At 37.6% G+C, this 27,833-nt stretch overlaps 3 protein-coding genes across 5 annotated transcripts; 1 reads left to right on the top strand and 2 right to left on the bottom strand.

The window, feature by feature from the left end:
* Positions 1–149: 149 nt before the first annotated feature.
* Positions 150–6,074, bottom strand: mipepb (mitochondrial intermediate peptidase b). Its single transcript, XM_056737496.1, is given in 19 exon segments — positions 150–481; positions 564–637; positions 1,069–1,190; positions 1,285–1,401; positions 1,525–1,599; positions 1,696–1,805; positions 1,888–2,092; positions 2,298–2,375; positions 2,734–2,887; positions 2,971–3,023; positions 3,110–3,170; positions 3,660–3,708; positions 3,875–4,031; positions 4,325–4,507; positions 4,623–4,686; positions 4,863–4,949; positions 5,055–5,143; positions 5,315–5,488; positions 5,781–6,074. Coding segments are annotated over 19 exon segments (2,064 nt in total). The 5' UTR covers positions 5,907–6,074; the 3' UTR covers positions 150–395.
* Positions 6,075–7,559: 1,485 nt separating this feature from the next.
* hmgn1b (high mobility group nucleosome binding domain 1b) lies at positions 7,560–23,319 on the bottom strand. 2 transcript variants are annotated; one of them, XM_056736018.1, is made up of 6 exons: positions 23,182–23,319; positions 9,046–9,072; positions 8,926–8,955; positions 8,796–8,831; positions 8,606–8,716; positions 7,560–8,514 (listed from the first exon to the last, which is right to left on the bottom strand). In XM_056736018.1, exons 1-6 carry the CDS (start codon positions 23,194–23,196, stop codon positions 8,470–8,472), a joined length of 264 nt encoding a protein of 87 aa, XP_056591996.1. In that variant the 5' UTR covers positions 23,197–23,319; the 3' UTR covers positions 7,560–8,469. The 2 variants fall into 2 exon arrangements, with proteins under 2 accessions (XP_056591996.1, XP_056591995.1); XM_056736017.1 differs by lacking the exon at positions 23,182–23,319 and adding an exon at positions 10,215–10,449.
* Positions 16,331–26,341, top strand: igsf5a (immunoglobulin superfamily, member 5a). 2 transcript variants are annotated; one of them, XM_056736014.1, is made up of 10 exons: positions 16,331–17,899; positions 18,797–18,864; positions 19,357–19,665; positions 20,535–20,819; positions 22,193–22,483; positions 23,300–23,419; positions 23,968–23,995; positions 24,144–24,232; positions 24,558–24,610; positions 24,718–26,341. In XM_056736014.1, exons 2-10 carry the CDS (start codon positions 18,822–18,824, stop codon positions 24,784–24,786), a joined length of 1,287 nt encoding a protein of 428 aa, XP_056591992.1. In that variant the 5' UTR covers positions 16,331–17,899; positions 18,797–18,821; the 3' UTR covers positions 24,787–26,341. The 2 variants fall into 2 exon arrangements, with proteins under 2 accessions (XP_056591992.1, XP_056591993.1); XM_056736015.1 differs by lacking the exon at positions 22,193–22,483 and having other exon boundaries at positions 16,337–17,899; positions 24,718–26,340.
* The last annotated feature ends 1,492 nt before the right edge of the window (positions 26,342–27,833 follow it).

The raw sequence follows: 27,833 nt of genomic DNA, 5'->3' as shown, positions 1-27,833 counted from the left end.
ACATCCAAGGTTCCTGAAGGACAGTGGTGAATCTATTTGATGTATTGATGTTACAAATACCAGTAAGGTTTTCAAGGTAGTTTATAAAAGCCACATAGCAAAGTCTTAATTTAAGGCTCGGTCCAAGCATTGTGAAATTGTCGCTTAACCATTTTAATGTAAAGATTTAATTGTTGCAGCACAACCCACAAATTACATGAAAAATTGCATACAAGTCTGGAAGCACACTATTATTGCAACGAACACTGATTTTGCTTCTTGATGACCATTATTTATTATTAAAAAAAAGTATATAAATGAGTGACAGCCGGTTTTCATATAATACTTTAATGAGGTATAAAAAGCAGCTGGATGGGGAAAGTTGCCGTGACATTGTGGGGCTCTCTGTGACGCTCTTATTTTTGGGTTTTCAAATTTGCATCAAGATCCACCACTAGTGCATCCACAAAGTCTTCAATAGTTGGGGTTTTCTGCAGCATTCCTGAGGATAAAAATATATCATTCTAAAAACTAAACTCAAATTGATATGATACGGTCACAAATCTGAAGGCAGTTGTCTTTACCTTGGACCATCAGCATAGGTTCTTTACTACCTCCATGAGCAAGCATCTCCCTGCGGTAACGCTCTCCCATATCTCTGCGGAAAAATCTCCTTCCGTTAAAGGGGTCATATGGCGCTAATATTTGTTTTTATGTGTCTTTGGTGTGTTATATTTGACAAAAGACTGCCCAAATGTAAACGCAAGTAAGGTGGTGTACCTGTCAGTACAATTGCTGATGTTCCAAATATGGTAAGAAGCGTTACATTTCCGTCACACGCTTGCAGTATTCAACCAATCACCAAGTACTGGTTAACGTGCCAATCATAGCACATCTCGCTTTTCAGAGCTTTGTAAAAAGTTGTGTTTTTTACCTTTAAATCGTGTATACACATTGCCTCCATCGAAAACAAACGATAATATTCATCTCAGCCGTGCCATTTAAGACCCATAGGCCTTTATAAAATAATCAGGTTTTGACTGATTGTCGCAATTTGAGAAGTTTAAAGCTATGGAGTATATCACTGACCTGTTAAAGGGATCCTGCAGAAAACACTGCCTCCACACCATGGAGGCCACAGCTCTGGACATGAGGTAGGAATAATATTTAGCACCATAACCAACCAGATGACTGAATCTCAGCTGCCAAGCCTGCATCACCAGACAGAAAACACAAGAAATGCCTTGTATTTCAGCAAAAAACATCAGAGTTAGAAATGAGTGACAGTATTGTCCAGATACTCACTGTGTCGTGAACATACGGTAACCCATAAAATTTCTCCTGCATTTCTCTGAGGATGTCAGTGGTGGTTGTGTATTGTGGCTTTCCGTGATAAACCTGATCCAAAGCTGCATAGAAAATCTGAAAATAGAGTCGCTCTTCTTCAGAACACCAGAAATAGATAAATGTCCAGACAGAGGGGAAATTACAAGTCAGACGTTCCATTTTAGCACTGACTTCATTCAACAATTCAGTTTTATCTACCTGTAGCTGAGTGTCGGCAGCACAGCACACCCTTTTAGACTCACACAAACGGGAAACAAGGCTCTCAGGCAGGGGCTACAGACGACAGACGAAAGATGAAGGTCGAGCCAAAATACACCTTATAGACATACATTACCAAAAATCTCTGAAGCAGCTACATGACTCGCTCACCTCCCCGGTTTGATAATGTCGAGCGAACTGGCTCACAACCCGATAATCTGATGCAAAATACTCCATGAGGACAGAAGGAACCTCAGCAAAATCTGTAGAGCACCTGGTTCCTTCATAGTAAACACATTCTGGTCAGTTACTATGTCATGTGTAATGTTGTAATTTAGAATATGATGAATAATGAATCCTGACCTGTGACATGTTGATAACGTGTTCGGCCTAACATTGAGTGCATGGCATGCCCCATCTCATGGAAGAGGTTCTCCACCATGGCAGGAGTAAGCAGTGATGGGGTTTTCCCATTGGGTGGAGGTAAACTCAACATCAGCACCACAACAGGGAGCTGATAAACACCATCTTTCATCAACCGCCCACCACGGATGGTGAAGTGACAGTCCTGCCATACGGAAACAGCAGTCAGTTCACAACAAGTGATGGTCCAGTTTATATACTTACATGATTTTAGTTCCAAAACCAACCATCAGAATTATACATGTTCATTGAATTTCACCTACAGTATGTGTGTCAATCCCAATTTGATATGTACATAACTCACAATCAACCGTTAGACTGAATGTTGTACATAGAGCGGTAAGCTTTACCTGGTTAGGTTTATCAGGTCTACGGAAGAAATCACAGTATATATATCCCAGCAGTCCCTCGGTTTCGTGAACCACCGCCTGTTTGCAGAACAAAAGCACAGTCAAGACACCTATCCGTGTATTAAAGGGATAGTTCACCCAAAAAATGATCATTCTTTCATGTCAAACCTGTATGAATTTCTTTCTGCAGAACGCAAAAGCAGATATTTTGAAGAATGTTGGTAACCAATTATATAACATTGTTCCCCATTGACTTCTATTGTATGGACACAAACCACTGAGACATTCCTCAAAATATCTTCTTTTTGTGTTCCACAGACGAAAGGGTAAACAAGGCGAATAATGACAGAATTATTACTTTTGGGTAAACTATCCCACGTGGGTAAGGATTGACCTTGAATACCGAGCAAAAGCAAACAGAGAAAAAGGAGCTCACCAGCTTTCTAACATCTTCGCTCCAAACTTCTCCCATTTTCGGGTCCTCTGCTTGGAAATAGACACCCAATAACTGTGTGAAGAGATGGTTGAGACCCTCCATGCAAGCACCGAGAGAGAAGTATGGGCTGTAAACGCTGCAATCTACATTAAACCTAAAGACACATCGGCGTAGGTGTATACGAGTCGAAAGGGGAATCTTTATTATTATATTTCTAAATATATGTAAAATGCATACTTCTCTGTCCTGATGGCACTACTGAGGTACGCATGATCCCACGGCATCACTTCCTAGCACATGAAAAAATATACAACAGGTCTTAACATTCCGACTGCTCAGTGAAACGAAAAACAAGGTGCACAAAATAAACACTTACATGATTTATTAAGTGCGTTTCCTTCTTCATTTCTCTCATCATCTTGAAATCCTTTGATGTCCTGTATTATAATAGCAAGAAATATAAAAACGCCAAGTCCCGGTGAACCGGAAGTTGCGATCGTGTTTACTTGCGTATTCTGAAACCTTTCCGAGTGAATAGCAATTTCAAAGGAAAAAATAAGTGTCCGTGTTGCGTCTTCACTGCAAATTGATCGGATGTATAAAATCAGCTGTTGCATTTTGAAATGAAACTGGCAGCAGACTGACAGTTGAAGGGGAGGAGTTAGCGGATGCTCCGCCCAAGCCGTCTGATTTTCATCATTTGAGATGGATAGTCGTTTCAGGGCGAAAGTGCATTTTTAGATTTTAACTGAAGATTATGAGGATGCATGAATTTAAAAAGAAAATTATCCACATCGATAAGCTATTTACTTTAAATGCTGCAATATTTCATGAAGAATAAGAATTGTAATTTTTTATTTCGCTGGGACTTTAATACAACATCAAAGGTTGTGATGGCAACAACCTTGCCAGTGTGTGTAATGTACCTGTCTGAGAGCTTTTCCGTAAGCAGCGTCAAAAAGTTCATCACAGTCTCTGAAAACAAACATTTGCAAATCTGTTATACTTTTGGCAGACACAATAAATTTGAGGTATACATTTTTTCACCAGTATGTGTTCTCAGGGAATTTAACCCACACTGCTCTACCAACTGAGCTACAGAAACGGCAGATGGTGCTTGGACTAAAAAAGCATTTTTTACCTGGAGTTTTAGCCATTGTTCCTTTCAAAGCTCTGTGTGCAAATGATTCATAGCCCACTAGTGTTGCCAGCTCATGTCTACAAGCCAGAAGCTCATCCAAACAAATCAGGAGACTAGTGTTGGGGTACAAAAAGATTTTATACGCAGCTTCTCGAACCTACAAGAGAGATGAAAATAAAACATCGTACTGAACAAAAGTCATGCTTTCAATTAACATGTATGCATTCAAGTTATACTTTTGATCAGTTTGTTTGCACCCTCGACATATAAATTCTAAGTTTGATTTCTAATTTTACAAAAAAAATTCCCTTCTGTCCGCAACACTATCAGAACAGAGCAGTAAAGAACCAAGTGGCTGTCACGCTGCAGCTGAGTAAAGGATTTGCTCATTCATTTGTAAACAATGGCTAAACCGGAAGCTCAAGCAACAAAACAGGCAGAATCCCGCACCAGCTCATTGGGAGAATCCGCACACAGCCCGCCGATCTGAACTCGGTTCCCGTCTATGGAGAAACAGTGGCGAATGTGTTCCGGTAGAACCCGCTTGTCTATAGCGTTTGGGAGCTAAGAGCCGTTCAGAAACTCGTATGAAAGATCCAGCAACTTCACATTCAATGCAACAGCTTTTTTCCTCTGTGATGATAAAAAAAACAAAGGTCAAAGATCCATTATCAATGTCATTATAGCAAGGCATCTTATGTGCATTTTGTATAAGATGGCTTGGTCTTACAGTATTGTTGTTACTGACCTTGGATTCATCTAGACGTATCCCGCTGATCTCAAAGTCAAACATGAAAAGCTCTGCAACTCTCCTAAGAAACCATCACAACAGAATAAGAAACACAATGACTGTGTGATAAAGTGCATGCCTGTAATGTTATTTGGTTATGTAAAATGTAATTGGTGCGTTTTTAGGAGGATTTCAATGATACACAAAAAGGTTTAAGAAATTCCGATGATCCTTTGCTTACGCAGAAATTGCACCAACCTTGCGTCTGGATCCAGTGTGGCCAAAACAGCTTCATTTTCCAACAAAGTTTTCAGGCTCCGACACAAATCAACATTTGTATTGAGTCTGCAACACACGATCATAAACAACTAATGTTCATATGAGTTAAAAGTAATCAAATGTTAAAGTAAAGCCAGAATGACATTAAAAAGCAGAAGATCGGATTCATACTTTTCCACAACAGTTCCAATATCAACACAGGTCCTTTCCGCAGCCTCACGGAACGCAGCATCCGGATGAGCAACTTTGATAAAATCTGCCTGCAAAACAAATACAAATTAATAAATAATAATAAATAGAATATATAAATAGAAGGTAAACATATGTGGCTTGCTGCCCATAATGGCTGGTTTGAATATGAAACTTGAACTCTGTTCAATCGCAGGAACATAAAATCAATGTTTGGAAACGGTGGGTAATGCTGAGCTTACCAGGTCTGCCACTTTACACAAGCTGTCAGAGAGCTGGTCAAACGTTTCCACGGTGATGGCATCAGGAGGATGTGTGCAGGCTCTGTGGACCAGAAACTCAGCTTCGCGGAGAGCCTTTCGCTGGGCCACCTGGAAACCAGCGGGACTGCTGAGCTCTGGCACCCCAAACAGACCCTGAGAAGAGAAAGACTTTCATTGTGTCCCATAAACTACACTTTACCAGTACAGCAGCCACCGGTCACCATAGCAATAAAGTATAATTACATAAGATTTAAAGTAAGATACAGACACATACACAACAAATTGGGAGTATAAAGAACTTCTCTAGAAAAAAAGATATTACTTAATAAAACGATATCAACTTCTGACCTTCTGTCACAGAGGTGGAGGGCAAACAACTTTGGAAAAAGAATACGAGCTGAATAATACACAGATTATAACATTGTACATATTTTATAATTCATACCACATTTTTCTCCACATTGTCCAGTCGTCGGTGATGGATGTTAAATGCCGCTCCGACAGCAGACCATGTGTTGACGCGTCTGTAGAGCGCGTCTGCGCGTTGAAGGACGCGCCGAGCGCAGCGCATCGCTGCTACACGAATCTCTACTTATTTTTACTCAACATCAGCTCACTTGGTAGGGCACACTCGCACAGTAGTCTGGCTCTTGTGTAGTGTTATGAAAACATTAATAATCGTACTTTTCCGGAGCGTAAATCTGCTGACAACATAGGCTGAGATCAGCTGTACGTTTGACGTCACATGAATAGAACACAGACAGACTCAGTTATAGTTTCGCTTCAGCACGTTCGAGGAACAACAATGAAAACAAGATATAATAATTCAATGATATTTAATACAGTAACTTAAAATAATGAATATATAATTATTTTAACATTTAGAAATAATTTGGGTAGATTTAGCTATTTTTATTGTAATCGTGCAGGACGAAACTGTGCACTCGTCGCCCAAAATACGTCCGTGACGTAAATCGCAGACAAAGTAAATAAGTCTTTCAAACCTGAAGATGTTCATGCCAGTGTTCGCTGACAATTTATTCATGTAAATATTTCACACGGAGATTATGTTTTGTTATTGGGGGTTAATGGAGGGTAACGTTATATACAGTCGCCTTTTTTATTTTACGCAGATTAGGTTTACGTTAATTTACGTAACGTTACTGCAGCCCGTCTTGACCAAAGAGCCAGTTCATTACATTACTGTTTAATCTATAAAAGTATTACAACCAGTTATACTATTTGAAAGTCGGTTATTAAAACCTAATTAAAACAAGAACAGATAGATTATCTTTTCTGTGCTGATGGTTTCGGGCTCTTTTTATCATGAAGGAATAGAATCAGCAGCACTGCATTTACAATCCCACACATTTAATCGGGAATAAAGCATCAAACACAAAATCCGACACCCCTTTGCCCTGTGAGGTATAAACATAACTCCTATGGCAAACATTGTCGTCAAGCTGGAGAAAACATTGCAGAGAAGGTTTGGGTGGGGTTAAAGGTCACGTATAGGTATCTCTGCTAGGTTCACACGTTGTGACCATGTGTTTTTAACAGTCTCTTATCCATATATCTTGTTAGACAGTTTTTCTGTTTTCTTATGGGAACAAAGTGACTGTTGCTGTCACATCCTGTGTTAAACAGGTGTTGTTTGTGAGCTCAAATCCATCTGCCTTTCCTTTGATTTAGTGATTAAGTATATACACGACAGTATACCGATGTTCCCTGGTAATAACCCGAAAATGTAAATGATATATGTGCAAATTTATCTTTTAGGGGAAATAAATTAAAGACACTGAACATTTCCCGTTACATATAACAAGGGCATTGTTAGAACACGAGGAAACAATGTTTGAGATGTATTGAAAAAACATATGATAGAACAAATTAAATATATTACTGAGAAATTCACAGATTTTAGCTCTCACAAATGTAACTAATGATTAGATCACTGAATATGGATAGAATTCTGCCTCACTTTACAAGTTGCCTTGTGTTAACTTTAGATCTTATTGTTAGTTCACGCTATAGAATGCAGTAAGTGATGTTAATGACTGGAACCTTATTGTAAAGTGATACAGAGAAATCTTTTACTTATACAATTACTTTGATATGCATCAGTATATTAAACTTGAGATTAACATTTTTCCCCACATTTTCTTGAGCAAATATAGAAACATAACAATTTCTAATATAATTTTTAGAAACAAAGACAACAGGGTATCACAACTGATTTTTATTGGCTTATTTTATCGAACCATAACACAGAGATACATCTATGAACAATGATCAAAAGAAACTGTACATTTATATTTGATATCTAAGTCCCACAAAAATATTGCTCCTGCTGGTTGAAATGCTTAACAGCTGAAGAGATTTTACATGTAATTACTCATTTTCCCCCAATTTACCATCTCATCTACGCCTCTCGGTCATAAACATCCCGTGTTTGCCATTTGTACCATAACACACATTGGACTTAGTCCAAAAATCTTTTCACAGCAGTTATACAAATTTATTGCGGTACTATCACAGAAAAGACAAAATCAATACACACGAAGCACAGGCCTGACATGAACTCCAGTACTAGAGAATGTTTATTTAGCAGAAATGATTATGAAGAACTGCAGTTAACATATGGAACACAGCTTACAAACGTTCTACAAGTAATCTTTCGCTTTATAAACAATAAAACAATGCATTATTTGCCCACCCCTGCCCTCCCCTCCCCTCCCTAAACACACACATATTACAGGTTACAAACACAAAACAAAAAATAAAATCCCTTATAGAGCCAATGGAATGTTAGTCATTCGGACAAGCTCATTTAAGATGTCCAGCTGTCTGTAAAGGACATTCTTGCAACCTGCCCCTCGATCTCTCGCTTTAAGAGAAAGAGGTAAAAAAGCCTGTCGACATTTACGGTGATGGTAGTTTTTTCTGCCCAATGTAAAAACGCTGGATACGATGAGATCACTTCCAAATGTTTCTTTTCTTCCATAAAAAATGTGTCTCTACAATCAAACTACTAAAAAACCTGCCTTTAGAAAATAGTAGATAAAAATATTCCCCTGAATTGTACAAGAAAAGAGGTACAGGGAGTGCTGGTAAAAGATGAGAACTCAGCAAAGTTATTCCCCGTCTTCCTTCTTGTCACCGTCTTCTGTTGCCGATGCCTGAAAAACATTAATCACAGTGATTATTTGACCCGCTTTTCACGTAGATTCACTAACACGCTGATGTTTCATATTTTTGATTGTATCTCACCTCATCCTCAGCTTTTGTTTCGCCGTTTTCTGCGGGCACCTCCTCTTTCTTCTTCTCCTCTTCCTTGGCCTCCTTGGGTTCCTTAGTTTTCTTAGGTTTGGCAGGTGCCTTCTATCATGTGACAAATTATTTTAAGGTTATAACGAGGTTATAATTCATAAAGAAGATGGCAAATATCCTATTTTCTTACCTTTGCCTTCGGCTCTGCCTTTGGAGGTGCGGGTTTCTAAAAAGCCAAGAATTATAAAACATTAATTCAACAAATAAATCAATATAAACGTTCGTTCAAGGGCTGTTTACTTAAGAACACAAATACTCACATTTACCAGTCTCTCCGACCTTCTTTTAGGCTGAAATGCAACAAGGAAAAAGTCAAACACAACAAATAAAAACTTCTGCTCCTCACAAACTAAGAAGTTCATACATAAATTACAGCTTACCTCGGTGACTTCTGCATCATTGTTCGCCTATATGGTGGGAAATAAAACCAATCAATAAATAAATGGAATCAATACTAAAGGTCACAACAAAACAAGTATTAAAATTGAAAGAAAAACCCATTTGGTTACTATGTAGGAAAAATCTAAATGCATTAGCATGATAATCATAATAAATGCCGCCCCTTTCCCAAAATCTACAGTGTATCTATGTTTATGTCCTGCCTCCATTTGCCCACATTGCACCCCTCCGTCCGTTTGCATTGCAGTCGTATGCGCACCGCCCCCTCCATGTTGCGCATTCTGCGCAGATTAATGGAGATCTGCCCTCGCCCCTCCGACCCCGCTGCATTCCCGCCATTCACTTTCAAACTCAACATCGCGACGGGAAAAGGCATATAACGTTACCAGAATAATAGGATACACCAAACAGAGGCGCTGTGCTGATGTGCAACATCGCCATTGCATAATATGCAACTAGGACGGACAAAACTACCGCGAATCACATGCACTAATGAAATCCCTAACGCGCGTCTGCGAGCTGCAAGATAAAAATCGCACCGTCTGTCGCGGTGCCTACAGACCCACGGAGTTTAAATCATCGCAAGGGCAGCCATGACACACAAAAAAAACCCGTGCCATTACAAACCGAGCAGGCGTAACTCATGCGTGTGCGATTTCAGCGAACCGTGGTTAAAAATAAGCATCCCGCGTCTAAAAATACACGTGCAATACGACGTGATTTCTCGCCCCGCGCGCGAGACGGCGAGCTGCATGTAAACGATAACTAAGATCGTTACACCCCCTTTGTCTGATCCATGTAGACGGGTATCTATATGTAAACAAAAATACCAAATAATGTTACATAACTAATACTTACGTTTTATATATACGTATGCATGCAAAACACACTGGCGTTAATTAACTCAGACGGAGAAAAAAAACCCAGTCTCTTCTTCTCAAATCAAAACACGCGTATATTAAAACGCAAATCGGAGAACGCAACGCTACACGCAAAGCGTTGCAGTATTTTTAACGCACAAATCGATGAAAAATAAACGACACGTGTATGCAAAGGGAACGCATTCGCGCGCTTTCCTTTTTTTCCATTACTGCATGTTATGTATTAAAGATGGTGCCTCGATAAATGAAGAAACCAATGCGCTACTTACTTTGCTCCGTTTAGGCATGGCTGTGGATCGTTAGAACAAGCCCCAATAAAATCTAAGGTGTAAGAAATGCGCGGATTTACTCTAAAAACAGCAGCCACTGTGAGTTAAAGGTTCACACAGTAGGTAGGATCACAGTGTAGGAAGACGTTAATGTTCCTCCGAAACAAAAACCTGCTCAAACCGGATTGGATTCTCCACCTCCCCCTTCTTCTTCCCTATTCAATTCATCACAAGCTCGCAGCGCCAACCTGACAGCGAATTTAGGAATCGTACTATGGCGAAGGCTCAACTCATGGATATTAATTAACCTCGCTTACGGTGGCTGCGAATGTTCATGGAGCGACCAATCACGTTTCTTATTTATATTCATAAACCGAGAGTGGAATTCGCTTATTGGCCAGCAGACTGGCGCCCCCTTGCCAACGACGGCAAATCAGCCAATCAGAAAGGCGCACTGGGTGACTGTATGATGCTCGATTAATATTAATGAGACGAGCCTTCGCCACGGTAGGATTGTCAAATTCAAGTCTCCGCCTCCCGCTCCCGGTGATTGGCCCGCGGAGACCCACAGCACATTTTCAAATCATAGCAAGAAACCTGTGTGGACACTTTTGCATGCCAATCAGTTTGGATATTATTTGTTTTTGCAACGATTTGGATATTGTTTTCGACGCTGTTGTTGAGCAAAACACTCTTAAAATGTTTATAAATCCAAAGTCATTTGCAATGCAATTCGATCATCAATGTTACGCAATCCGAGGTTTTTCTTCCCCCTCATGGTTTCCAGATGTGTGCGAGTTATTTTAGGAACTAGATTTGAAATGGACCGCAGGGATGTTGTGTTTTTAAAGACCCGCGTGTAAAGGTTTCGCAGGGAAGAAAATGGCGACTGGACACAGAAACGTTTCTGTTGTGTGACACCAAAACATTTCTGCGCAACAGCGCAAGTGTGTCGTAAAAAGTAAACCATATTTCTCTCATTTTTCTTTTTTTAATTAACACAAATTTTAGAAAATCTATGAGGAATTAAATGCAATTAAAATTTATTTAATAGCATGTCAAGTTAATGCGTTTAAAATGTTTTTCCACCAGAGAATAACAAGTTTTTTCCACCAGGGAATAAAGTGCATAACATGCACACAACATGCATGTGGCAAAGCACGGAGCATGTTTCCTGATTTAGATGCATGACAGTTGCTATGCCAGCGAGGGCATGACACATGACATGGATACAGCCAATGCACACGGAGTATGTTTACCTGCATGCACAGATGCACACTTCTAATAATATTCCTTTGGTTATATGCGTGTGTGATGGCCCTGTAACCTAAAATAAGAAATAAAATCTCTCTTTGTGAAAAGGTTACAATGTGTATTCTTAACATTGGGGTTCTTGAGCTGGTCAGATGGTTCTTAAGGTTCTTGATGTTAGTATGGAATCTTCAATCGTGAAGATTTAAGTGCTGGTTCATGGATCCACATCGTCATAAAAAATCCCGACCTTCTCATCTCCTCGTCAACACCACTGTGGTCGCACAGCAGGACAACAGCCCCTCTCTCCCCCGCCGGTCCCCTCCCCCGTTTCTATAGGCAGTGCATCCGGGCGGGAAACTCTAGGGGTCCTGCTTCATGTTGTCCTCCTGTCTTCGTACGCACGTGTCTGCTCCTACACAATTAGGATGGGGGTGGGTGTAGTGGGTGTGGCCGCCGAATTTCAGATAACATATCTCCGTTTGGGAGCCTCTGACCTTAAATCCAGCTGCAGGAGTTGAGACAGGAAGGGAAGGGGCATGAGGTGATCTGTATGGCTCCTGATTACTGAGCTCATGAGTCACTTCACATACGTATGAGGGCGAGAGACCACTCTGCATGTACATCTGGTTGCATAACAGTGAGAAAACACACAATCAGCTTAACAGTGAGGTCCATAGAAGGCACAAACACTATCTGCATGTCCTCAGCGTTTGCCTGTTTGGTGTTAATCTCAGTGGTTTTGGTCACATGTTTGACACCTATATCACACATGTGCATTTCACAAAGAACTGAAATGTTTCTTATGTCTCAACTTGGGAACTTTAAAAGCGTACCAAACTGACAAAAGACTTCAGAATACTTTGACCGTTTTAACATTATTTACAGAGTTTGATTATTTTTCCGAATAAGCAAAATTATTTAAAGTAGGCCTATCAGTGATGGCTTTTGCTCAAATGGTGATAAAGGTTTATGGATAATTTCTTTTTTCTGATGAACACGGATACATTTTTTTGGAAGAATGCGTATAACCAGACATATTTTGCCCCCCCCCACTGACTACCACAGTAGGAATGGTAGCTAAAAGTGTCCCAGATTGCTGTCTTACATTCTTCAAAATATTTTTTTCTGTGTTCAACAGAACACGTTTTTTTCCTAATATGAGTAAGGGTCATAAGCAAGATCTGTTTGGTTATAATTCTTACAAATATCTTTCTCCGTGTTCATCAGAAAAATAAATGTTTACAGATTTTGAACAACTCGAAAGTGAATAAATAATGACAGAATATTCATTTTTGGGTGAAGTATCCCTTTAAATCAGTATTAAAGTTTTAGTAGATTTCTAACATTGCACTTTGCATGCAGCACCGATTAGACATTTGTACAGAATCTCTTTCTTTTTCTTTTAATAACAATGATGTATAATAGCAAGTTACCACGGTTTCATAGTATTTTGTCAGAAACTATGGTTGCTGTGATAAATGATTGTAAGAAAGGTATTGCATACTTGCAAACTTTTACGAGTTTAAGTACACCATATCAATACTTGTAAGTGTACTCAAAGCCTGTAAGTTTACTTAAAAGTAGTATTGTATTTTAGTACAACTTGAGGCTTCAGGTCAAAAATGGAAATTATAATGGGTTCTAATGGGCTCTATTGTCTTTGTCGTGTTGCACTACATCCAGTGTGGACAAAATTTAAAAGTATAATGGCTTCTATTGTCTTTTGTTGTGTCATGCCGTGCCGTGTCATGTCCTGTGTAGACATGGTGTAAAATGTACTCTATTAAAGTGTTCTTTCACATATTTAATATAGAAAAAAGTTTTTAGTACTTCCTAAGCGCTATTATATAGAAGATCAAAAGTAAAACTATATTTTTAGGATATTAAGTAAAAAATGAATGTGATAGAGCACTTTAATTACATTATGGGGGTGTATTTAAATAAAGTGTACTTAGTGTACTTTTTATACCTGGAAAATTGGCCCAATCTTTAATTTATAAAAGTATATTTTCATGTTTTCTTTAAGTGTAACATTAGTAAGGTCCACAACTACTTAGCAATTGCTTTCGGTTCATAGTGTAACTCTGAGTGAACTTATGTTTAAGGTATTCTGATAGTTTACCAATTCAATACATTTTCAGTTTTGGAAGTACAGTGAAGTATTCTCTCAGTAAACAACTAGTAGTGAAAAAAGTATGTAACAGGCACATAAAAAGAGTAAAACAGCTAAGGCAAGTATATACTAAGTTTATTAAGTATATTTCTGAGAAGTACATAAATAGTACACTGAGTATAAAACAATGACACTAATAAAAGAAGCACACGCACACCACATTAAAATTTAAAAAACGTATTTTTGTAAGGGTATGAATAGATATTCAGTGGGATGCGCACGATGACCGAGATTAAGATACATAGGTCACCTTGAGGTATTTCCAGTAGCTTGAACAAAAGCCTCTTTAAGGGGCAACACATCCTGTGGTTCTATCCTACCACAACATCTTCCTCCCTCTCAATCATCATTTAATCTAAACACAAGTATTCTAATTACAGCTAATAACTTCGGCACGAAATGTACCAGACTTCAGCTCTGGTTTGAAGATGTTTATATTCCCCCAGTCGAACCCAGACCTGCACAGACATGCGAACACAAGATTTGTGGTGCCAAGTCCAACTATTCAGTTTTTCTGAAAGGGTTGAACGTGAAACATTGAGCAGAGTTTGATGTATTGTGAGTGACCTAGATAAAGAATACAGCAGTTATCGTACACATGTAGAGAGATTAAATAACCTCAGCACTACTGTCGTGGTCAGCCAGGGTGGATGCGCACAGACGGCAGCAAGCTCATTTTTGAAGTGCAAGTTTAAAGCAGCGACTATATGAGTAAGTGGATTTCTCCTCGAGCGAATGAACGGCCACCCATCTGGACGTGCATGTAAAGCCCAGATTATACAAAGCAACGGCGAGATACAGAAGGGGTCACTGAGAGGGGAGGAGATTTACGGAGAGAGCTGTTTGGTATGGATACATTAAACCAAAAAATTCATAATATAATAATTTGCAACGTCATATTTTTGCATTTTGCATTTAAAGTGGCATACAGTGAATGTCTTGTATCTATTCTATCAAAATAATTTGTTCTCCCAGATTAAAACCCTTTGCATTATAAGCATCAGGCTCTACAAAACACTATTATTCATAGTATAAATGTAAAAAAATAAAAACATAAAGATGGCAAATTTGTGGGCAGAAAAATACACCGTGAACACAGCACACGACACAACTGTAGCTATGAGAATGTTAACAATTGACTACAAAAGCCTGCTGTGAAGTATCGCTTTCATTCATTGACGGGCCGACTCCCTTAACAGCTCGCGGGCAATTTAGAGGTGTGTCTAAAACAATGACATCATGGCTGAGCAACTTTCTTTTGTAGTCAACCTTTCCCCTCAAACTGTAGTGATTCACACACAATTGGTGTAATCATGGGTAAAGTAATGAGATTAATGTAAGAACCTAAAGTTAGTAACTTTACACAACAATGACGGATGCAGCAGTGGGTATAAACAGTGTAGTGGTATTAGCGGTCAGTGCCAAGGGGTGTCTAGGGATTCCCCTCCCCCACCCTATAGATTATTTCCTGTTTGGAGCACAGGGGTCTTTCTAGTGCTGTTTGTGTATAAGGGCCAAACAACCCCTGACTGCCCTCATCAGACCACTTGCTTATGATACAATATTTGTATATGTGTTACAACAGATATTTTTATGTATAGATCACATTTCAGAAAACAACTAGATGTTAAAATAGAGACAAAATAAATGTTACATATTTATTTTATGTAATATATGTATTAAAATGTCATTTAATTGTGTATTCTCATGAATAAATAAAGAGCCTCATAGAATTGATCATGATGGTCAAAGTCCTTTTGAATAGCTGCATGTTTTATCACTGTGCACAATGACACGTTTGATCTATACAATCATAAACTGGCTTTCACAAGCCAAAAAAGGGATATTTTGTATTTTTATATATCTCTATGAATTCACCACTAGATGCCGACAAACTCACAGGCACGTCCAGGCACTCTTCCCATCCGCACTGACCACACGCACTTCAACGCCGCCATATTGGAAAGGGCATGAATTCTTACTTTGTTTACTAAGTAGACAGTAGCAAAACATTCACATTTCTCAATTAATTAAAATAATTTTACGCTTCATTGACTTTAAAAATGTCCTGCCTCAAAACGCTTCTGCATGGTTTTGTGGAAAAGTCTTTTAAACAAGGTTCTGGCACAGATATATGGTTCCAACAAGACAAAAAAAGTGAGATTTCTACAGATCTTCCTACAATCTAAGTTTCAGCTCTTATTTTATACAATAACATCCAATTATCTAATCATAAGGTGGGTTACAATCTTTCTGTTTGCCAGACATTCATAGGCCCTCCACCATTATTGAATAATTTCCTAATCCACAATTTAGCTAAAAAAAATAAAGCAAAGGGCAAGTGCTTTACAAATACACAGAAAAATATGTGCAGACGTAATCCTGTGTCTTATTATACATGCACAATAATTAATCATGTGTTTGGCTATAACCTTTTATATCTGTTTTATTATTGAAAATGTGATAGGGTGTGTTGACATCACACATGGACTAAAGCAGACAATGCATAATCTACTGTATGTATATGTGATTTCTGGATTTACATTTTACTCCAAAGACAGTATTTATTATAAAATGCAGTAAACATCTCATGCATAACCTCATCCATGAGAACAGTGAAATGTTACACTAAGAATAAGAAAAAATGTTCTAAAACCAGCAAAAATAAAGTGCTTTGACATGCAGTTGAGAACCATGCTGTGGTCAGTAAAACAGAAGAAAAAAAACATACACAGATTAAAAGAAAAAAGATATAACACACAGATAAAAGATGACTCCAACTGAAGAGTCAAACAGAACTCCACATTACAAAAACACATTAGAAAGAGATTATCACGACATGCAGGGACGCAATTCAGAGACTAAATGAGCATAAACTGCATGGAGCGCAGCCTGCAGCTTTCAACACCAACATCTACTCTGTCCTGCCGGTACAACACCGACATCATCTGTTTAAAAAGATGATTAAATCTGCTGCAGAGAAAGGTGTGTCAAGAATAGTTAAGGTTGATTACATCTCCACACAACACTCATCACTGTCACTCAAGACTGTTACAAAACCAGATAAAGGCCTTAAAATAATCTCAAGTATTTCTGAAAAACTGGGACCATGAAAAGAGCATCTGTTATTCAAGTGTTCTGGTTGTAACCTTAATCTTTGACATTGTTTTGTCTCTCCCTCCCATTGACTCTATTCAAATGTGTGATCTGCCATCCAACGACTCCCCACACTGTAGGTGCAGCTCACGCTAATAAAGAGCTTCACACCTGCCCGATGCCCCACTCCCTGCTGACTCACACATGCAAGCAAAACAATTGTTTTAAAATATTTGTTCTAAATTAATTTTCTATGATGACATCAATTTTATAAGGCAGATAGATCTGCAGAAAATCTTCCACTCCATTATAGCTCCAAAGTCTTATTTGTGTTTAACAGGTTTAATGAGTTCTTAATGCATAACACCTGAACTATTCCAATAAAGTTCTCATCTATTTACATTACAAGTACGATTTTGGTTAGTATTTCTCACTTATTGTAATGATCGAGGCATTTTTTCCTGCCTGGTAGGTCAATAAATCAAATATAGCAGCCAAAATGCATATGATTACATGTTCACGACAACAACACTGCAGGTGTTTCAAGTATGAGGTCATCAATGTCTGTTTGCATAACTCTATCTCTACATGGGTTGTTCCTGACCTTCGTAAAGCAGCTGGTGCCCAGGTAACAAAAGAACCCTTAACTAAAACACAATCATAGCTCAAGATTTCCTTTTTTGTCAAGGCCTTTCTGTTCACCTCCAGGTCAGCAAATATCACCTGTAAATGTGTATCCGTACACATACAGTGCCATAGATTTGACAAGTCAGACGAGCTTCGCAAACCACCGGTGTACTGGCTGTCAGCTCTATTTTAATACCAACATTCAGTGCGTCAGTGAAACTGGGTGTGTCTGTGTCACATTTAAAGGAACTACCATCAACACGGCATAACTTGAACATCGGCCGTGCTCAGAGGTATCAGAAGTAGACAGTAAACATTTTGTACACAGACTTGTTTGACATTTGATTCCAAGATCTAAAGCGATGATATGCAAAGCGGACATGCTGAATGAGTTTCGACTGTGTGGATAGACGAATCTGCCGATTTTATATGATAAGATTGACCGGCAGTCAGCTGGACTTCGGCCTTTCTGTTGGTCGACAGGTGATACAGGTAGTCTGACGAAGACAGTGTTTAATGCCTGGATCTTTTTGAGGTATGTCTAGTTATTATCTTATTTTATTCTTTATGGCTTTCTGTAATATATTACATTTGACGTTCCTTCTATTGTTTAAACCAGCAGGTGTTTGAATGAAAACAGGTCTGTTGACAGCAGTAGACGGTGTTCTAAATACAATTTGTGGTAGAAAGCACAAAAGTTTGCACTCATGGACAATTAAATGGTTCTTTTACAACATATTTAAAAAGGATCAAAACACTTTACATAAATATGGGATTATTATTTTGGGTAATAATTGGATTGTTATGTTTAAGCAGAAACAAAATAATTTGAACGGTTGAATATTTTACTAGTCTGAATGTAAAACTGAAATGTTTTAAACAATTTGTCACCTCAGAATCATAAAGTTCTGCCTGCATTCTGAGCAATTTTGAGACAATGAACTTTCACTTGTTTTGAGATGATGTTTTCACATAAGATTTTGTAGAGTTAACCTGTTTTCTAATTAAAAGCCCGAAACATAAAATGTAATGAAGAAACATCACATCATGTAAATATGTGAACAACTAAATTTTGCCCAAAATGTAGGTCTAGATGGTGGTCTATTGGGTTAAACCACTGAATTGGTAATCAAAAGGTTGCTGGTTCGATCCCAGCAGCCACCACCAGTGTGTCCTTGAGCAAGACACTTTACTCCATGTTGATCCAGGGGGATTGTCCCTGTAATTAGTGCACTGTAAGTCGCTTGCGTCTGCCAAATGACTAAATGTAAATGTAAATGTATATCCAAGGTGACGAATAGCCTGAAAAAAACGATATTTCTGAACAATGTTCATAACAAGGACACACCTATCAAAACGATCTGCCCAAATTCCTGTGGTCTAAAAGACAATCAGCATAGCAGTTATTGTGACGTTTGCTTTTTCTTCCAAGGTTTACTTCAAGAAATCTGAGGAACATGGCTGTCTTCAGACTGGTTCTTATTCCTCTCATCATCGGAGGTGAGTTGTAACTTTTGAACTTTTCACAGTAAGAAACCGGCGAAGATCAGGGATTTTTGTACTGTGACACATCATTGATATTTCTATGGTAAAGAAAAACATGTTTTAGATCTGCTCTTGTTTCAAATTTGTAATCAAATTATAATCGCTCATTATATATGTAAATTCAACAATATACCCAATTTTCAAACATCCTTATCTTATCTAGTAATGTCGAATGACTTGAAAGTCAGGAAAATTCATTGGTCCAAAGATGTGAGAATTTGGTTTTTCTTCCTAATTGTATATGAAAATAAGGATATCCCATAATCCTGAAAGCTGTTTTATGATACAAGACTTAAGTGGACACTGCATACACATAATTAGTAATAATTTCTTCTCTTTTTAGTTATGATCCAGAGAGGTTAATAGCACATTATTTAATGTGTCTAAAATACCATCAACCTTGATGAAGTCTATTAGAATCTTGATTCTGATTGTTTCACACCATAGGGGCAGCCGCTCAAGTGGAGCTAAAACCTCAAAACCTGGCGGTCCTCCTTGGATCACAGGCCCTGTTTAACTGCAGCACAACTTCGGCTCAGCCCGCCATGATATGGTCGCTTAATGGGATCTTTGCAGTGAGCATTCAGATGGGAAACGTTGTGCCCCTCGATCCACGTTTTTCTGCTAAGACCTACAACATATCTGGAATTTTCAACACCGAGTTAAATATAAGCGAGGTTAAGAGAAGTGATACCGGTGAAGTTTCATGCCAGTTTCTGGGTGGGCCATTTGGGGTGTCTCGTCTGTCTGTACAAGGTGAGTTTTGAAGTTTTGTTATGACATCGTTTCAAATCTGCAAAAATGTCTTTGTTCAGATGAACACAGAGAAATATATTTGGAAGAATGCTTGTAACCATGCAGTTCTTGGCAACCATTGACTATCATAGTATCTGACAATGGTAGTCAAAATTGCCCCCGAAATTCCTTTTTTATTTAAAATAAATATATAAAAGACATTTATAATTCACATTTTTTCCTATATGGTAGTCAAGAATTGTACATTAAACTTTCTGTTCAATTAAATATTTAATCTGTACTATTCAGTTGGCAATAAAAGCAATAGTTCACCCGAAAATTAACATTCTGTCATAATCTACTTCCTTACCTTTATGTTAGTCCTAAATCCTAATATAGATGATTTTTCTTGTTCTGTGAAACACAAAAACAAGTTCACATCTACTGCTATTATTGCTATTTTTGTTTACGTCTTAAATTGTGAATTAATTAACTCAAATAAATGTTCAGCCTAAAAACACAATTATACGGCCAAAACACATAAATAAAGTAATGTACAGAATTGCTATATACTGTAAATGAATTTAAGAGAATAGATATTTATTTTACCAAATACCATTTTTTTTTTAAAAAAGTACAAAAAGTACAAACTTCAGCATAAACAAAGATTTACTCCAGCACACCTCCGGGTCACTGCTCTCACCTGTCCTGCCGTCTCGAGGGAAATTATAGCTACGATTGCATCTCAAAGTGCAGATAATCAATAATAATCTACTTCCTAATTAAAATGGAGCATGTTTCTAAACCATAATTAAAGCAAACACATAAATCTGTAGCGATTAGGGCAGAGGTGTCTCTACATAATGTGATAATTTTGTTTTTCTATCTAGAACGTGGCAGCGTGGCCATTACAGGTGGAAATCGGACGGTGATCCAAGGATCACAGACGGAGTTCCAATGCCAGGCTTTGGGCTGGTCTCCTGAACCCAATATGTCCTGGACTGTAAACGGTGTGGTGGTAAAAAACTGCACCAACAGCTCTGTAGCACAAGGAAATGTGTTTAACACCATCTGTACGCTGCCGGTGACTGCCGCCATAAACTCTTCTGTCCAGTGCCTGGTAAAAGTGTCCAGCATGAGTTCACCGGAAATCAGCACTGTATTTCTCAGTGTCGGTAAGGACGTTTTTTATTTGCCTGATTATTAAAATTGATTGAATATTTATATCAATATTTCATGATTTGATCTGTAATCCAAATTCTCAGCCCTGAATACACAAAAAATCAGAAAGGAGATCTATTTGATGTCTCGTTTGTTTCTCATAGACAGAAATAAAATGAAATGGAGACTTTTGGTTGAGGAAAAACACTGTTGTCGAGTGTGGACAATTTTTTTAAATTAAAATGGGTTCTAATTAGGCACGTTAAGACAGCCAGAGACTTTGACGCTTTGTGTCGCTTGTCTCTTGCTATATGAGATCGCTTGGAAAAAGTGATACTTTGGACCAATTAAAAAAAATTACTTAACTTTGGAGAACTCAAAAAAATGACGTCAATTTGTTTAGTTTTTCTCAAATTATATTTATGGCTTGGTTCAAATCAAAATGTATACATTTCAACACACCACTATCATTGTTATCAGTGTTTGCTTTAGTTGGGCTCTTGACGCTTATATTTTAATGATAAGTTTTCGTTCTATGTTATGTGTTTTAAAATACATTTGTTGAGGCAATTCAAAAACTAAGAACCATTGGGATCAAGTGATTGGTGACTGTTATCATTGTGTAGTTATTTTAATAATTGCTCATGAGTGTGTTATTAATGTATGAATATTGTGCAACCCTACAGTGTGAGATTAAAACAGTGGTACTAAAACACAATCTGAACTAATAGAAAACTCTCAAAAAAATGGTAAATTGCTGAATCAGTTAGACATCAAGAATCAGTGTATGAAACTCAACAATGGTGACATTCAACAATAGAAAACTTCATGCTGCAACGCATGCCGGGTAACATCATAGTACAAACTCATTCATGACTACCAGCATGCATTGCAGTTGATCGGATTTTCTGAATTAGTTTGATGATTGTCAGCATTGTTGAGGTTCGTATGATGACTGTTGATGTCTAAGAGTGTGCCAAAACAATTGTCTGATTATTTTTTTCACAGTATCTTTGCATTTGTGAACCAGGACATTCGAATCAGTCATAAAAGATCAGCTTCCACATTATTTAGTGTCAATTCTCATCTTTCTCAAAGCCTGATAGACATTACAAAAACGTAACCTTAAAGCATCTCTTTTTTTCTTATAATGCGCAAGTGTTCTTATTGAAATACTATTGTAAACACTTAAAGACAAAAGAGATTTCGTTTAACCAAATGCAGGGATCAAAAACCCAACTAAAGCAAACATCGATCTCAGTAATGCTGGTTTGTGGAAATGTATAGATTTTGATGTGAACCAAACCATAAATATAATTTGAGAGAAACAAAAAAATTGCTGGTAACAAGTTAAAGATTTTTTTTAAGTTGGTCCAAATTTTTTCAGTGTATCTACGTGGCAGCGTGGCCATTATAGGTGGAAATCGAACTGTGATCCAAGGAGTTCAGACGGAGTTCCAGTGCCAGGCTTTCGCCTGGTCTCCTGAACCCAATGTGTCCTGGTCTGTAAACGGTGTGGTGGTAAAAAACTGCACCAACAGCTCTGTAGCACAAGGAAATGTGTTTAACACCATCTGTACGCTGCCAGTGACAGCCACCATAAACTCTTCTGTCCAGTGCCTGGTAAAAGTGTCCAGCATGAGTTCACCAGACATCAGCACAATTTTTCTTACAGTCGGTAAGGGCATTTCTAATTTGCACGATTATTAAAATGTATTGAATATTTATATCAATGTTTGCAAACAGAGGATTGGTGATTTGATCTGTAATCCAAATTCTCAGCCCTGAATACACAAGCACATAAGGAAGAAGAACCAGAAAGTAGATCTATTTGATGTCTCGTTTGTTTCTCATAGACAGAAATAAAATACTTTTAGTTGAGGAAAAACACTGTTGTCAGATACCATAATCGCCTTAAAGCGATCTCATAGCAAGAGACAAGCGACTCAAAGCGAGAAAGTCTCTGGCTGTGAACGTGCCTTCAGAACCCATTATAATTTTACATTTTGTCCACACAGGACGTGGCACAGCGCAAATAAATGAAGAGTTTTATTCCAAAATGAGATAACTCTGTTTTAAAAATCATTATATCAATCAAGCTGCAGTGGGTTTGTTTTGATTTAAGGCATAATTACTAAAAAATACATCTAACTTACATAATTAGACACAATAAAAACATGATAACACATTAAAAAACATGATTTTTGATTTGATTTTAGAACCAATTTCTTCCAATAAGATACATTTTGAGAGTTAATTATGTATCAAACCAATTCAATGTGATGTTTCTGTTCTGTTTTTGTCCTTAAAATACTGGGCAACATTAAGTTATTCAAATAAGTCCAGAAACACATGCTGAGGTTTTGTCTATCTTACCTTTAAAAGCACCATTACAGTTGCTTCCACCTGCTGCTAGAGGGCGCTGCGTCTTACCAGAATTTTTTACTCTGTGCATGTTACTAAAAAAAACAAAACATTTATTTCTCCCTTCAAGGTCCTAAGCCCAGAGATTACACTATTCTGATAGCAGTCACTGTCGCTTTCAGTGCGGCTGCGCTCTTGTTTCTTCTCATCTTTGGAATCTTCTTCTTCTGTAGGCGGAGGAAGAAAGAAAGTGAGTATTTGTGGTGTGCACCTGTTTTAAAGACAAGAAACATTCAAATCGTAATACTCTCTGAATATAGTAAAACACATTAAGCATTATATATTAAGAAAATGTCCAGATAGTATATCTGCACAACAGACAAGTAAGGGATTTGCTATAAGTTTCACATTATTTACTCAAGTAAGACATTGAATAACATCCTTGTTAGGATTTTTATGTGAGTTAAAGGGGCAGTCCACCCAAAAATGTCAAGTCTGTTATTTACTCTCCCTCAGGGTGTTTCAAACACATTTGATGTCCATTCTTAAACAGGACACAAACTAACATGTTAGGAAGAAAGTTAATGACGGACAGACTCAGTAAACATTGACTTTCCCTGTAGAGAGAAAAGTGCAATGAAAGTAAATGGTGACTGAGTCTGTGAGTCGATAACATTCCTCCTTCAGTGTTTTACAGATAAAAAGTCTGCTTTGGATCGACAGGTGTGTACATGATACCAGAATGTTCACTAATATATAACCCTGTTTTTCTTTATATTTCTGTTTCGTTATAATCAGAATCAGGTTACGAAGAGGAGGTCAGAAGGTGAGACTGAAGACCATAGGAATATATATATTTTTTAAATATATTTAACAATGATTTTAAAGTGCAAATATGAACATTTTAAAACTCTTCCATTAACTGTGTACACCTATGTGAGTGGTTTGTGAACAGGTTTATTCTCATTTTTCAGGGCTCAGCTGCAGTCCCAGCACATGGCAACTATCACATCAGATGCACGTGGACGTGACAACCGAGGTTATGTTACAGATGGACGATATGGTGAGACCTCAGCAGAAATAATGATAAACCATAGACATACCATCAATGTATACAACTAAAGACAAACCCTAACAGAAAACTCATGACATATTTTTGCAACTTTGTCAAAGTTAGCTCCTTAGTACAGTTAAATATGCACACACACACAGACAATTCAGATCACTTTCAAATCTGCTGGCGAATCAAGAAACCCACATTTCTCTTTCCCTGCTGTCATCTCTTTTAAATGTGAGATTCAGAACAGCTCAAATGAGGTATTTCGTATGAGACTAACTCTGTTATAGACCACCATGGTTAAGACAAATGCAAATGCTTTTCTTTATAGGAGGAAATCACAACGGTGCAGTCTGGAACACCGACTATTCCCCCAAACCGCAGGTGATGTCTCAGGTCCAACTTTTTGACCTTTTATATACTTGTACATAGTTTATCAGCACACATTTTGCTGAGCAAAACTCATTCTGATGCACAATTTTGTTTTCCAGAGGTCCTATCCAAAAGATGACTTTTTTGATGATGGTTACAAAAATCACAGACACATGACTATGGTTTAATGAATGTAAAGACTACGCTGTGGAGTTCTCGGTCAGCTGGTCTTCCTGTTTTCGTGCTTGGTCTTGTACATGAACTCATAAGTTTAGGTTTAATTACAGAAGAATAAGAGACGAGGACATCAAGCACTGAAGGATGAATATAGACTGTTTCTGTTTCGCCCAAACAATTTTTTTTAGGGAAGTAGTGCGTTGATCTCACAGTAAACTGAGATAAATTGTGAGATCCAAAATTCTGTGACCACACTTAAAAGCTTGAATCGTGGATTTTTTCCTCATGTTAAGACATGCTAAAAATGCAAGAATATTTTCAACCCAGTGTTGGGTCAAAAAGGGACAAACCCAACTGTTGGGTTATAAATTAACATTTGTAGGGTTATTTCAGCCCAGAATGGTGGGATGTTGGGTGAAATACAAACATTTTCTGGGTTAAATTAACCCAACGGTTGGGTTTGCGTTTTTGGAACCACCACAGGGTTGAATTTAAGCCGACATTAAAAAAAAAGCTTATGACATAAAATTTAAGAAACATTATTTCTAAGTCAATGTGATTTTTAGAAATTATAAATTTCCTTGCTTCTATTGAAGCACATAAGATGGTGTTCATGAAATCTTTCTTAGATAACATACTATGGCATTAATGAAAAAAGTATTGAGCAATCAATGTATATATTTTTTAAAATAACTGTTAAATAACATTATTATAGGTCATTTCTAAAAATAGCATTTTTCACTATTGCTCTCAGACTGTTGGACCCCATGTCTTACTGTCAATTTTGACCAATTTGTGTAACATCTAGACTTTTTTAGGTCTTTCAGATTTCAACATGCTGACACTTCAATGCGAGCGGTTGAGGGATTTTGTTTTCTTATATCACTGTAATCAAATGCATTGCACAGCAGGTTTGACTGTAACTTCTTGTTTTTCCAGCATCAGAAAATCATCCGCGTATGACACCCCATGAGAGCAAACTGTTTTTTATAGCCTAGCTGCTTACAATTTACCCACAGATTAATGATGAGAAATGTTTTAAAAGGATCGTTTTATGACATATCATAATGTGCTTAATAAATCTAATCCACTGATCTTGAACTCCCACTGGGTAACAACTGTTTAAATGCAAAAATTTTTGCTTAAGTGCTGAAGCTATGAGCTGCTAATCCATAAATCGCTCTCTTAATCAATAAAATTCAATTCAGATTAGACTTCCAAATACCCACCTGAGCTTCTCCTATCTTTTCACGGCTGGAAAATCCATAAAAGCTGACAGCTACAAGCCCTTTCTGCTAGACTATTACATTTTGTGTAAATGTAATTAATTTATATGAGGTTAAATTATCTTCAATTAACCAATTACTGGTTAAACCATTATAACCCAAGCTGTTCTGTAACTGGGGTTGGTTGTGTATGAAAGATCATTATGAGTATTATCGGCACTTTTGAACAAATGTTTAAAAAAATTGGAGCAATTAATGATGTTCAATGGACTTCATTTTAATATGTGACCCTGTATTCAGCAAGAAATATATTTTTGTATATGAGGTGTTGTTATTCCTACTTTGTATATAATTTTAATTATATATGAATAATTATGTCATATTATATTGTCTTAAAATAAAAAGTTAAAAAAAATCCAAAAGCTAAAAAACTTTTAATTTTACATTTATTCACCCCCATGTCATTTCAAACCTGTATTACTTTTTTTCTGCAGAACACAAAAGAAGATATTTTGAAAAATGTCAGAAACCAAACAAAATTGACCCCATTGATTTCCATTGTCTGGATACAAAACCACTGAGACATTTCTCAAAATATCTTCTTTTTTAGGGTGACCTATCACTTGTAGCTTGTATAAGCACAGTATTTGTTTTTATTCAACACCTTCCAAAGCAAACACACTGAATTAAGCATTTTGCACTTTTTCACAAGCCACAAAAATAAAGACAAGCCAAAATTAAAGGAGATCTTCATGCTTTTCCAAGAGTGCTGCTAGCTTTCAGACTGTCATGGTTCTTTTTAAAATGCTCCTTTGGTAAAATATCCCGCTGCTGTACACACCTCACATTCTCAGTCAAGAGCTCTGCAGGCAGTGTGTGAATATTAGCCCTCTTTCATCTTTTCCCTTAAAAAAATAATGAATGTTAATAAATAAATAAATAAAGCTGAGTTAATGGCCAGCTGTATGCTGGCATCTATTCCCTCATGGCTTGTTATAAACTGTAGAATCTTCCTCTTCCTCACGCATCATTCCACCCAGATCTGTGCTGGCCAAGCAGCTGATATTCTCCCACTCATTACGGCCACACCAAAGACTTACAGTTATGTAACCAACTCTGTGTACCTTAAAAACCACACAGAAATAGAACGTTTCCAGTTTGATTCTGGCATGAAACGTAATGTTAGGGAGAACCTTTCCAAAAACAACGACAACCACAGTATCAGATTGAATACTAGGGTTCTAAATGTCCACAAAACAATGTTAAAGGGATACTTCACCCAAAAATGAATATTCGGTCATCATTTGCTCACCCTTTAAGATGGTTCCAAACCTGTATACATTTATTTGTTCTGCAGAATACAGGAAGACTTTTGGAAGAATGTCAGATCTCATTCTCCATTTACTGCCACAGTAGGCAAAATAAATACCGTGGAAGTCAATGGGGCATGAGATTTAAAGGGATAGTTCACCTCAAAATGTGAACTTTTCATCATTTACTCAACCTCATGCCATTCCAAACCTATATGACTTTCTCTCTTCTGCAGAACACAAAAAATGATATTTCGAAGTATGTTGGTATCCAAACAACAATGACCTACATTGACTTTTATTATATGGACCCAAACCACAGACATTTCTCCAAGTATCTTCTTTTGGTTCTTTAATCCTAAACATCCACAAAACACAATCACTGTATCTTACTCTAATTGGACTATGATAATGAATTTGAATTGCTGTGCTTATATCAAAGCACAGCACCCAAAAACACCCCAAAACAGCCATTAAAGCAAAACTCTTTTTTTAAAAGCCTTCAGCCCAACAAACATGGAC

Source organism: Triplophysa dalaica, chromosome 22, assembly GCF_015846415.1.
Source record: "Triplophysa dalaica isolate WHDGS20190420 chromosome 22, ASM1584641v1, whole genome shotgun sequence".
NCBI classification, from domain to species: Eukaryota; Metazoa; Chordata; class Actinopteri; order Cypriniformes; family Nemacheilidae; genus Triplophysa; species Triplophysa dalaica.
Note: the sequence above shows the minus strand (reverse complement) of the source record. Positions and strands in the feature narration are given on the sequence as shown.